Below are 13,664 nucleotides of genomic sequence, written 5' to 3' on the forward strand. Positions count from 1 at the left end.
AGATGATAGATGAAAGAGAGGAGAGGATAGAGAGTGGGATGGGATGGGACACAGAAGAGATGAAGTCACACTGTTGACATGCTGGGCAAATATGAGTGCAGTACTGAGCGTAGAGTACTGACACAATGAGAAACAGAGTGACTATCGCTTTGTTGTAAGAAGAGGGGAGCGAGTGGGGTCAAATGAGAGATAGCTTCTGCTTTAATATTCATGAGTCTTATCTATGCAGACTGCGTTGGGAGTTCGGGTTTTAAACGGCGGAAGACACACCCACAGACAGGAAGCACAATGGGCCAGTGGTCCACACAAAACTCATTTCCCATTAAGCAAGAGATGAAGATAATGACAAAAAAGAAAGAAGGTGGGAGAGCGGATGACAAGGGAGGAGAGATTAGGCTTTTTAAGGTAAAATATGCATGATTTAATCCCAGATTTATATTCGCAGCTGCCTTTATTGTTTAGGGAATCTTAAATATATGACTAACCTGTGCGAGAGAGAATTTTTGGAAAGATTCAGAAAGGAAAGATCAGCGCAACACCCCCTCAGAAGAGCCCCAAATAGCTGCATGAGACACAGGGTGGAAACAGTTAATCTGGGCCGAGCAATGTGCAGAGAGAAATGCATTTCTTTTCAAAGCAAACACGTGTCTCCAGACATTAAATACTCACTGAATCCACGGAGCAGTCTGTGCCCGACAGATCCAAATGGACCAGGCAGTTGGGCTGAGACAGGAAGAGATAGAAATTCTGGAGACAGAAAGAGGAAGAGATATTAAGCTGGAAAAGTGGCGTATAAATGGAGCAGTGTTTGTTGTTGTTTCCAGATGCGTCCTGACCGAGGCATCCTCCCCCGAAAGGACCCCGGGGTTCTTGCTCAGGTCCAGGTGCAGGAGAGAGTTGGAGTACTCGTCGCTGGAGCACAGAGCCTGAGAGAGAGACACCACTCCTGAGAGAGAGAGAGAGAGAGAGACAGACGGATAAAAGGAAAAAGAGGGAGACAGAAAGAGGAGAGAGGGGAAAGTTGTACAATATTAAAAGATGGAGAACACTCTCCAAACATTTTGAGTCCTTGCATTATTCATACACGTCTGCAGCAGCAGGTATCAGCGGATGTAATGGGAAGCAGCGCATTGTATCTGCCTGCTTCCATGTAATATTTAATATTCTCCACCGGGTACACGGTAAGATGAGACGGTAGCAGGAGGCATGCTGCCTGCAGGGCAGTACAAAGTCAATATGGAGTTGTAGCAAGGGGCAAAACATGACACAAAGCTCTTCAGGAGGGAGAAACTAACATCTCAGGCTTGGGAGGCTTTACTCTCCCTAAACCTTGATCTAACCTGAGCTCAGAGAGCTGCTCAATCATCTACAGCTTATAGGCAGGGTTGGTGATGTTAAAAACCTATGGGCTCGGGCCTCATGGCCCTGTCTAAGCCCTCCCCCTGCCCTCAAGGCTCGGACCCACTAACAGCTGTGCGTCATTGCTGAAAAGCTGTGTCAATGTTTACTATCGCTTGTCCTCTCTGTATTTGCAGACTTTTTATAGCCGCCACTTGCAATCGCTGGGTGCGCGGTTTCATTGGTTCTTTCCAAGCGGACTGCAAGGCAGTGATTAGTGGGCGTTTTTACCAGATGACAGCAGCTACAGATGACAGATCTGTGTCGCTCCTTTTTCAGAGCCCATAAGTTATTTATTGCAGTAACTCTATTTCAAACAATATATATGTAAAAAATGTTTTCTTGGAAACAGTTACGCTGTCTTTCACTGAGGGCCTTATCTAACCCAATTCCACCTGATTGTTGTGAGTTTGTTGTTGAATTCTGGCCACATTGTTGTAGACATTTTCTACACCATGGGTAGGGACAGCAAGGCAGGCAATAAAGAGGGACGGGCCCAAACCTTTGGAGGTGAGCGAGGTCTTGGAGAGGTTGAGGAGACGAAGTCCCTTGCTGAGGCGACACACCTGCTGAATTAGGTTGGACACACCTGCACCGTGCACACAACAGGTATGGAAAATGAAGTCACAGAAAGAGACTATTTAGAATACAGAAGTGGATTTAAAACAAGTGAATATAGTTAACGTAATAAGTTGGATGTTTCTTCGGACCTTGGTTGTCCAGTGAGTTGTGGGCCAAGTTGAGCGAGTGGATGACCGAAGCAGGGTTCTCTGAAAGAGCAGCTGACATCTTGTGTGGAAAGTCTCTATAAAGTCGGTCCATGGTTAAGTACAGACAAACAGATGTTGTAAATACACACAAGCATTTGAAGGGGCACTGATGCCATTAAGAATTCCACTTTTAGTATGACTCACAAGGGATATATTAAAAAAATATATATTGTTTCTCAACAACTGGAGTCTCGTAATAGCATGTAGTCTCGCATGCTATTATGATTTTATATACAATTTGTGTTTCTTTAAACCAATCACAAACGTCTTGGGCAGTGCTAAGCGCCGGACGGAGTCATGGTGCCGCTGTGAAATAGCCTCGGGAAGGAACTTGTATTGTACCTTCAAAGGTTGTTTTAGTCGTGCAACAGAAACCTCCGATTGAACAGATAGTCTTGCTAGCTGTCTGGATTTACCCTGCAGAGATCTGCTGCCCCACGTAACCATAGTCCTCAGATTGGACGATAGTCTAGCTAGCTGTCTGGATTTACCCTGCAGAGTCTAGGACCAGTAACCATAGTCCTCAGATTGGACAGATAGTCTAGAGCTGCTGGATTTACCCTGCAGAGATCTGAGGACCAGGTAACCATAGTCCTCAGATTGGACGGATAGTCTAGCTAGCTGTCTGGATTTACCCTGCAGAATCTGAGACCAGGTAACCATAGCCTCAGATTGACAGATGTCTAGCTAGCTGTCTGGATTTACCCTGCAGACATCTGAGGACCAGGTACCATAGTCCTCAGAATGGACAGATAGTCTAGCTAGCTGTCGGATTTACCCTGTAGAGATCTGGACCAGGTAACCAAGTCCTCAGATGGACAGATAGTCTAGCTAGCTGTCTGATTTACCCTGCAGAGATCTGAGGACCAGGTAACCAGTCCTCGATTGGACAGATAGTCTAGCTAGCTGTCTGGAATTTACCCTGCAGAGATCTGAGGACCAGGTAACCATAGTCCTCAGAAATCCACCGGAGGTTAGTACGCTGACACAAAGAAAAGAAGGTAACGGACATCTGGTGGAATTTCAGGCGGCACTCCTTAAAATGAAAACATCGCTGATAAAGACTAGGCTTTGAGTAACGCGTTTGTGTGAACTACCAGGTGACCTCAGACCAGTGCCTAGCCATGTGCAGTGATTAAGTGACTAAGTGAACACAGGGAATTTGGGTGCAGTAAGAAATAAACAGAGGTATGTGCACTGGCTGAATTGTCACAACTTTTATGCCTTTCGGTCAGAAGTCAGATTTGCTGGGTTCACTTGGAAGGAATCACTTCACATTGAGAGGAACTGGCAATGACATTTTGAACATGTGTAGAGGCTTTAAATCTTGCCCTGTTTAAGCCTGTAACTCTAGGAGGAGACTAACATGGTGTAGGCAGCACCGATTGTTTTCATTTGGTTTCGTTTGGACATTCGGTTAATTTTCAAAATAAAATACACCATGCTAACGGCGGATCATATTTCCCTGCGCTACACCTTGGAAATGTCATAATGGACGGAGACGGGCCTGAAGTCAACAGATCAGAGGTTTTGTTGTTCCGTTTATAGAAAATACATCCTGTTATATCGCTCGATGATACGTGAATTCGCAAGATCTCGTGGGGTCCTCGTAACTTTAGCTGTCAGTTATGGCCGCAGCCGATCCGCAACAAATCTGGACCTGGTGAGTGTTGAAGGACGGCAGGGCACGGAGCCGACACGCAGCGGAGCCAATGCGGAGTCATTCCGCAGTTGGTGGAAATCCACAGAAATGCAGATCAATATTGTTGTTCAGACTCTCCTAACTGGTAAATGTCCTTCAAAGTCTCAAGCCCAATGTGAGATTTGTCAGAGGACGTTATACAGCTGCTTTCACAGGCGAGGCGTGTTATTTTTAGATTGAATGGGTGAAAAGTAAAAGAGAGTTACTGGAGGGATCAAAACTCACGATTTCAACCCAGCGTTCTCCAGCGTGATCTCCTCCAGGCTGGAGGATTTGCTGACAGTGTGCAGGACCTGCTCAGTGACCTCTGACCCCTGAAAGGAACAAAGGAAAAAATTTAAACTAAACCTGTTGGAAACCACCTCCTGGCCTGTCTATCTTTACATGGACCCTTTCCTTCTTGGATGTAGTGTACATTAGAGTCCGACCAATTAAGGTTTTTTTGGGCCGATACCGATACAAATATTTGGTTATTTAAAAAGCCAATGTGCAGATATATCGGTCGATATATATATTTTTTTAAATCCAAAAACGCGTAACAGAACATAAACAAATTTCACTAACACTAACAGTTATTTGTAGTTTTTTATGAGTTCTAACTAAAATAATATGATAATAATTTGCTTTTTTTTGTCACAACAGTACAGAGGAACATCAAAATATATTAAAGTTCTAAAAAAAAAAGTATAAAAATACAAACTTAAGATGTGAAACTTAAAGTCCTTTGAACAAAAATACATTAAAAAAAAAAAAATCAGTGTTGCCAACAGGGACGTTGTAGAGCGTACTCTGGTGGACAGACTATCCAACGCCAACACTCATAACATGGTTGACCGTCCGTTTTTATTTTTTAAATATTCCTTTATTTAATGATTCTGATCATTTATAATGGCCATTAAATCGGTCATTATAAATGCCGATACCGATAGATCGGGAAATGCCTAATATCGGCTGATAGTATCGGCCCGCCAATATATCTGTCGGGCTCTAGTGTACATGGAACTCTCTACAGCGCGCATACATGGAGCGCCAGGAAAGAGTTGTTGAATCCTTGAGATCCGGGCTGCAGACTTATGCTACAACCTTTACTTCAACTTGTGATTGGTCCCTTGTCCTGTGTCTGTGTGTGTCTGTTTATGTACTGTATGTGTTTGTCTGTTTCTACATGTGTTGTTTTGTCTCCCTCCCTCCCGTCTATCCTCTTTGTGTTTTTTGGCCCCGGGACGCGTTCCTACGTGTCAGTGTATTGCTTGTAATTGTTTGTAATTGTTTATAATTTCTAAATATGAAATAATACCGCAGCGGAAACCCAGTTACTGTACGTTCATACTTACTATTCGCAGGTCTTTGCAGTACAGTTTAGTGAACCAGGTGTTGTATGCCATCGATGCAACAATCACCGCCAAATCCCTGGAAAAAAAAAAACTGAGGTAAATGATGTCTTTTTATATTATGTTTTATGCCTTAAATTATTCTTGTTTTTAGCTATTTATTGTCTATCTTGTTTTTTTGTTTTTTTATCTCTAATGCACCTTCCATCGTGGCACTCACAATTTTAATGTGTGGGTCTCTGTATAATGACAATACAGGTTTATCTTTTATATGAGGTACCATATTTTGGAGGTAATAGTGTTTGAGTGCCCTTCGTTAGTGATGGCCAAATGAAGCTTCGTGAACCAGTGTCTTTATTTTCTGAGCCCACTAGATGGCGCTCTATGTTCAACAAAGTGTTGAGAATACAATGAATTGCAATGCCTTAGGCCTTTCTTTTAAAACCAAGAGCGCCATCTAGCGGGCTCAGAAAATAAAGACACTGGTTGACCAAGCTTCATTTGGCCATCCCTACTCCTCGTCCCTCACCTGCTCTCCAGGTGGCTGAAGTCCATCAGGTTAAACTCTCGGCTGTCCTGGGAGTGATAGATTGTGTCCACATCCTAGGAGCAACATTATCCATGAGCGTGGTTGCTGCAGTATATCACATCACCCCCCCCCCCCACCCCCCGGCATTTTGCTTTGCGTAACACTCAAAAGCACTCACAGCGACACAGGCACAGTCCCACAGCTCTTACCCACTGCACTTCCTCCTTGCAGCTGATGCCATTATAGTCGCACAGAGCGGCGTATGTCTCCGAGAAGCCTCCTGAGAGAGGCAGGCGGGGGGAAAAAGAAACGACGGAGCGAGAGGGAAAGAGAAAAAAAGGAATCTGAGATGATGTGAACAGCTGCTTCCTTCAGAGAGAATAGGAGAGAAAGGGGAGCAAAATGCACACAGTAACATTTGTCCAAATTATTATTTATGTGCGCATTTAAAAGAACATCTGGGAGAGCATTGTGACGTGTGTGAGCCAACATCCTCTCGTCTTGAGGCTTCCAAGTGGTGTGCATGCGCCTCTATCTGTGTGTGTGTGTGTGTGTGTGTGTGTGTGTGTGTGTGATGATGTCTATTTTACCACAGGCCCTCTGGGTTTCCACTGACGTCTCTGAGCTGGGTGAATACTTCCTGCTGCCCTCAGAAAGGTCACTGTCTGAATGACAGATGGAAGGGCTGCAAAGATAAAAGAAACAAAGATGTGGAAATAATTTATAGATTTATAAATTTAACATTAGATAACTTCAAAAAGTATAGGTCGTTTTTTTTTTTTACTTTCCAACTAACAGTATGCAATTTATGCTGAAGTTCTTTCTTGTGAGAGAGAGACACTTACGCAAAAATGGAGTTGTTGAATATTCGAGACAGAGCCAAATTAATATGGCTGACCACATGATTGAGGTTTTCGCGTGACTCAAACCTCAGGGAGTAGCTGGTCTTGTCAGTGTCGATAATAACCTGCACAGAAAATGGAAATCATAATGCTGGAGAGGGGGGTTGAATGTTATTTTTCACTTCATGCAAAAGCAATTACTAATTTTTGATTTGGAACCTCCACTTGACTAAATTATTATTAATTTTTCTTTACAAGACTCCCTCTCCAAATATATCAAAATATAGTATTGAATTTGAAAGAGTAAAAAAAAAGACAATGTAATGCAACTTAAACCTATGTGAATGGAACACTCATTTTCACAATAGCCACTAACGCAAATATTTAAAAGCCGAATTAAAAGTATAGATACCCTAAAATTGTGACTATTTGAGCAACTTGTGTTTCTCATGACTGACATAATGGTTGTGTTAGCTAGTTGAGTGTTATGGTAAACAGTACAACAGTGAGAAGATTGTTGTCCTCTGCATATGGTAAAGAGCACCTTTATGACCTGTGGCGCACACTAAAGCCATCATGTCTGACTACTACTGGTCTTTTTTTTCAAAATTAGGAGTAAAAATTAAAAGACTTTCCCATGCTCTTCCAAAAAAAAGACTTTCTTATAAATAAATTATAAAATTCCCTACCACCTAACATAGACTGAATATTAATGGACAAAGCATCCGGTTCAGCGAAGTGTTGCAAATGCGGAAGTACCTTAAACCTGCATTCTATCTGAATTCCTGCAGGGGGAGACTCCTTAAACCTGCATTCTATCTGAAATCCAGCAGGGGGAGACTTCTTAAACCTGCATTCTATTTGAAATCCAGCAGGGGGGAGACTCCTTAAACCTGCATTCTATCTGAAATCCAGCAGGGGGAGACTCCTTAAACCTGCATTCTATCTGAAATCCAGCAGGGGGAGACTCCTTAAACCTGCATTCTATCTAAAATCCAGCAGGGGGAGACTCCTTAAACCTGCATTCTATTTGAAATCCAGCAGGGGGAGACTCGTTAAACCTGCATTCTATCTGATCTCCTGCAGAGGGAGACTCGTTAAACCTGCATTTTATCGGAAATTCACCAGGGGAGTCTCCTTAAAGCTGCATTCTATCTGAATTCCAGCAGGGGGAGACACATGCGGTTGCAAAAGGAGGTCGGTTTCTTTAGCAGTCTATGAGAAAGTGATGAAGTGCGAAGCTAAATCTTACCTTTAATTATGCAAAATAGCTTTTAGCAGCAGTTGCATCCATTTTGCCAGTGACAGTGTGTAACGTACTGCAGAGGGTAAGCAGCGTTGCCAGCTCTCAGCTAACATCACAGTCAGATACCGCCCAACAGTCTGTGGCTCCTCCCTCACTCCTCCCTCTCGTCTAAAATCGTCACATCCGCAACCAGGATGGCTGCGCCCCTTAACGCCAAACTCGACGACTCATAGCAGATCTCCACAAACCAATGGGTGACGTCACACATGCTGTGCCCATTAATATTAACAGTCTATGGTCACTACGCAGTTTATCTTGTTGCTATCACCGTCAGAAGAGAAGAAGTAAATATGAGGGCACTGGCTGTCACTGTAGCGGCTTGGATAAAGGTTTTAAATGCTTTTTGTCATTCCTTGAAGGCCAAGGTGATGTAACCACTGATTTTATATAACTGTACAGACAACCCGTTAGCTGTAACAGTGGAGCTGAGTGCAGACAGAGCTTGGTAATGTTCAAACTCACCTGGTGCTCAGGGTGGGAATTCAAAGCTCGAATCTCCAAGAAGTTGAACGTGGTTTCTACCTGTTGTTACAGAAACAGTCGGCAAAGTCAAGATTTCCGCTGGCATTGGGAAAGAAAACACTTCAGAATGTACATTAAACTGCAGAAAGAGAGCGGTAACAAGTACCTTAGCGGGAATCTTTGGTGCCAGGAAATAGAGACGCCATGTTGCAAGGACCTTAAAAAAAAAAGAAAGAAATAAAGCAAATCGAATCAAAGTTACGGAAAGGTTCACTGCACAGTCACACTCCCTGTGGGGAGAAAATAGTCCCGGGAGTTTCCATGGTAATGACGAGCGGGAAATGAAGAGTCCTTTGTGTATTAATGTATTGATCCAGCTAAAAGCTCTCAGTGTCAGAGACACAGTGTCTAACATTAATAGATTGACGTACCGGCTGAGAGATGACGGCATGTTGCGATGTTTTAATCGCACTCCGGCAAATATGAGATGTCATTTGATTAGCGTTACATTACGTCTGCTGTAGGCAAACATGACAGTGGCTCATATATTAAATCTGAGACAGGCAGTGTGACTTTGGACTCAATTGTTTATGGTCATACCCAGATCTTTAACATGAGAATATAAATGAAAGAACCACCCATTTTTAGTAGTAAATCATTTTTTCTTCCACATTTCCAGTCAGGGGATCTGTTCCACAATTAGAAATGCCAGTCATGGTGGGTCAGGATGCCAAATTAGCATTTTTCTCCACTACCTTTGCTATTTTGCCGTCTGCAGTCTGTAGTGCCTGGAATAATTTTTTGTGCTTTGCAAAGTTGATGGGAGTTTTGACGTTTTGGGCAATTTGAAAGCAAACTTATGCATAGCTTATTTGTGTATCTCCGTCTGATGGAGCGCAGCAGCATTTCTGTGCTTGTACCCACTTATTCTCGGCATGGATGCATTTGTGTCACGCAGCTGTTGGATAAATCGGATTCAGCCCCTGATTCTTGCTCATGAGCAGCAATTTCTTCCTTCTGTTTTGCAGGCACACCCTACAAACAATAGTCAGTGTCTCTCTGCTTCAAAGCAAACAAAGAGCAGAGGGATTCTTTGGCATTTCGCTGCTCTCCACCAGCCCTACTGCCCTCTGCTCTTTTTCTTCTCCTCTTCTGCTTTGTCGCTTTCGATCATTTACTCCATTCTCTACGATGGCCCTGCTACAACACTCCCTGAGGACAACCCCCCCCCCCACCCCACCCCAACCCATGTGCCTCTCCCCAATGAAAACAGATAATTAAATTACAGCTCTACTACTTCGCTGTTATGTTTTTAAGAGAAAGGGAGCTTGACACCGGCCTGTCAGAACCACACACTGACAGCCTCGTACACCCACGCAGCAAGCCAGGTGTCAGGAATGTCGTCACTCAAAATGTGCATGCGAGATGGAGAGAGAGAGGGAGATGGAGAGAGAAAGGGAGAGAGGTGGAGAGAGAGGGTGATCTGTGTTTCACTTCAAAGACTGTCTGAGGGAGTTGATTAAGAAGACCAGATTGTATCACATTACGGTGATGAGTCAGGATTACGGCTTAGTTAAGAGAGAGCGTACGAGTAAATCATGCTGATGCAGCAGGGGAAGCAGAAGAGACAGAGAGAGAGAGAGAGAAAGAGTGTGTTCCACATCAAAGATGGACCACACGCACATCATGCTTATTGTGGTGTATAATTATGCAGCCGGGCTGCTACAGGACATATGTTCTAATCCTCTGACACTTTGGGTGAGGCCTCTGTACAAAATCAAGATAAATGCAAGTAACCTGCAGTGAAACATCACAACCTTAAAGAAGCTTTGACTGTAAACCTTAACCCCCCCCACCCACCCCCCCAAAAAAACTAACCCAGTGCATTTGACCAAACTCCAATTTACTTTTCTGTCTTCTACTCACACCCAGCAGGAGCGAGAACTTTATCTAGTGTAAGTAAGAGATGGAATGGAAGGTGATTGTTGGAAAGCTGTTCCTGACAGGTAGACACATCAAAGTGAATATGAAAAAAGGCTGTACGCAAAAACTCTCCCATGCTCGCCACAAGACGGATCATTAAAGCGTCTATGGAGAGGAAGCGCTGACAGCAGATAACAGGAGGGGCAACGGTAGTCGCTCGTCTTTTACACTGTGTAAAAGATAGGGATTGACCAATTATACGGCTGGCCAATTATCGGGGCTGATATCTGGCAGTGTGTATATTATTTGTATCTGTGTTTTATTTTACCGATTACCGATAAAGTTAATTAATTGAAAAGTGTGCTCCTTTGCTCCTCCAGCTCTGTGTCACTCACCGCTGAGTCTCGGGGGGGGGAACCTGAAGGGTTAGGCCTATGATGATATTGATTGTACTTTACTTAAAATCAATTCAAATGAGCTCCATCTTTAGCTCTTTACCAGCCGCAACATTTCAGTTGAATGCAATAATGCATCACTATATATATGCATCGATTTTTGCATCGATTTTTTCCCCCACCCCTAAAAAAATTGATTCTTAGATGCCTCGCGATTCTCTCTAGAACAATTCGATGCTCGATTCTGATAATGATTGGTAATTGATAATTGATAATGATTCTGATTGGTAATCGATTGTTACAATTATTATTTAAATGTGTTGGTTTTTATTTAAAAGTCTCCAGACATGTACAAATCAGAAAACAGATTGACTGAAAAAGGACGGGATAATGGACAACTTAGGCAAGAGTGCAGAAAAAAACACACACAAATGGCCAAAAGGAAAACAAATAATAGGTTTTGTTTACAGTATATGCACATGATCTAATAAAATTATTAGGCAAACACATATAGGCTGTTGATCTACTTTATCACATTACATCTGACCGCGTCATGTTTCATGCTCTCCACCGTTAAACATGACTCAGCCAGTGACATGGAAGATCACTTGCAGAGAAGGTGACTCAGCACGTTTAAGGCTTCAGCATGGAATGACTGCACAATAAAAACCTCAGACAAAACATTTCATTCAAACTTGTGTGTGACAAATATTGCATATGTCAAAATCAAACAAATACAGATTCATATGTATATTCTTTTAAATCACGCATGGAAATGGACATAAAAAGATTGATGCATTGAGATTGATAATCCTTAAAAACTGTGTGTATGTATATATATATATATATATATATATATATATATATACACACACACACACACACACACACACTGTATATTACTACTATTTATTATTAATTGCTTAAAGCATTTAAAAAGGTTTTGTGTTGGAGTTTGTAACATTCAAAAATCTTAATTTTGATTTAAAGATTTCTATTTTCACTGTACATGTAAATGCATATCGGTTCCAAATATCGGTTTCGTTAACTTCTAATAATCTGTATCGTATCAGCTCTGTAAAACTAGTATCGGTCGAGTAAAAACTCCACTGACTTTACTGCAGTTGGGAATTGTATACGATCTTGCTGCACTTGATCAATAAAAGCTGCTCTGGACTGCACATACTGTACGTTACCTGTGTGTGTGTGTGTGTGTGTGCGCTTTCATGTACATATTTATTTATTTATTTACAAGCACAGCGCACATTCATTAACATTACTTTAAATGTGCCAGTGTTAGCCAGCCGGCTAATTTTCAGCTGTACTCCTTTGGCCAGATGTTATGAGAGCCATCAATTGACCAGTTGTTCCCAGATGTCACATCAGCAAAAAAATACAATTTACAAAAGCACATCAAAAAACACACACAAAAACAGTGTCACAGATGCAACATGAAACATCAGCAGACGCTCCTAGCATGCATGCAGTGTATGCTGTAAGTCCACTGCCTTCTGCAAATACAGGCTTCCTTCCAGGGTCCAGTCTAAGTTCTGGTCCGTAATGAAAGAGCCGATTGTCTCAGATTGGAGCCAGATAGCTGGCTGAGCCTCACTCGCTCAAATAGAGATTTCACATCTCTGTCCCATATTTTCTGATGAAAGCGCCCCAGAATCAAAGGCTGCGAGCTGCTCAGCCCCCCCACTGCCTCCACAGAGGAATCCACAGCCGCTCCCACAGATACGGTCTATCCAATATTCATCCTGCCAAGCCACCAGCAGCAGCCACAGAAGAAGGTTGTATTGCAGTAGGTAAATGACGTTCATTGTCACTGTTAAATCCAAAGAGAGCTTCTAGATCCACTAACACTGCAGTGGGAGTTAACATCTAAGATGCTGTACATACATGATGCATGCATCCGGCTGCTTATGTTGCAGGATTAAGAAGTTCTTTAACATCAGCAACCCAGTGTTAGTGTGACACAGAGGCCCAGATCAAAAGAGCAGACTCAAAGCAGCGACTTACCAGGATTCTGTCCTCTGTTTTGCCATTTTTGGTGTCAAGCTTAATTCCATAAACAAACTTGATTGATGATTTATCGAAAGTCTTCCTGATGCTTTCTGCGGATGACAAAGACAACACATACACATGTGACGTTAGAAAAATACACACACACACTGGACTACTTTTTCCCTCTGTTCCAGTCTTTTTAAAAAGGACCAAAACGGCATTAGTTTCAAAGGATTCAATATAATCAAAGGATCAAAGGATCTGCATTATTGCTGAGCATTTTTTTTAAAAGCATGCTGTAGTCTTTCCGGTTTAGTTTGTGTTGTCCTACATTCCAGGTTGCCACGGGTTTCAGTCATTTCCACACAATGTAAAAATCAACCCACAAGAGACAGAACACTTTAGACGGGTAATAGATCACAGTGAAAATTATGTCTGCATTTATTTCTCTATAAGTCACATTAATGTTGCATGTGCAGTGACTTCAGGCTGTTTTGAAAAGCCTAGACTGCATTACCATACAACAATAACATCGGTTTGACAAAAATAAAAAGGGATGTGTTGACTGGGGATTATCTATCTGCTGTCTCTGCCAGTTGATTTTCATATGTGATCATAATTGCCCTCCAGGTATAACATAACCACGTTTAAAAAACACTTTGGAACATAGTGCACGTTCACATAATTCATAGTACATTTAGTTCACAGTACACATAGTTCAATATAGTAGTAGTAAAATATTTAATATCGAATCACGATTAATTGTATTAATGTCATACTTAACTCGTAATTAATCACACTTTTTTATCTTTTCTAAATGTCCCTTGATGTCTTTTTGTCCCATTGTTTTTTCTCATTTTAATAATCTTCTCAACCTTAATCTTATCAACATGGAAAAGTGAATCGGCTTGCTTTGTGCAAATGTTTTTTAATTGAAAACAATATTGGCATATAGCCTACTGTAGTGTTCAATACCCCCCCCCCCCCCCCCCCCCCCCC

At 42.2% G+C, this 13,664-nt stretch overlaps 1 protein-coding gene across 3 annotated transcripts in view; it reads right to left on the minus strand.

Moving 5' to 3' along the window:
• LOC116695588 (capping protein, Arp2/3 and myosin-I linker protein 3) overlaps nt 1-13,664 on the minus strand; it is a 43,263-nt gene that overhangs the window by 24,526 nt on the left and 5,073 nt on the right. For 2 of the 3 annotated variants that reach the window (XM_032525946.1, XM_032525944.1), the window contains exons 2-13: nt 12,681-12,775; nt 8,507-8,557; nt 8,341-8,400; nt 6,576-6,697; nt 6,321-6,415; nt 5,940-6,010; nt 5,731-5,804; nt 5,205-5,280; nt 4,096-4,184; nt 2,109-2,203; nt 1,901-1,987; nt 670-946 (exon numbers count right to left, since the gene is read on the minus strand). In XM_032525946.1, the coding sequence (XP_032381837.1) occupies nt 670-946; nt 1,901-1,987; nt 2,109-2,203; nt 4,096-4,184; nt 5,205-5,280; nt 5,731-5,804; nt 5,940-6,010; nt 6,321-6,415; nt 6,576-6,697; nt 8,341-8,400; nt 8,507-8,557; nt 12,681-12,775 (1,192 nt within the window). Of the gene's footprint in view, nt 1-485; nt 563-669; nt 947-1,900; nt 1,988-2,108; nt 2,204-4,095; nt 4,185-5,204; nt 5,281-5,730; nt 5,805-5,939; nt 6,011-6,320; nt 6,416-6,575; nt 6,698-8,340; nt 8,401-8,506; nt 8,558-12,680; nt 12,776-13,664 lie in introns of all 3 variants that reach the window. The other variant, XM_032525945.1, reaches the window with a different exon arrangement.

This window comes from Etheostoma spectabile, chromosome 9 (genome assembly GCF_008692095.1).
Source record: "Etheostoma spectabile isolate EspeVRDwgs_2016 chromosome 9, UIUC_Espe_1.0, whole genome shotgun sequence".
Classification (NCBI taxonomy): domain Eukaryota; kingdom Metazoa; phylum Chordata; class Actinopteri; order Perciformes; family Percidae; genus Etheostoma; species Etheostoma spectabile.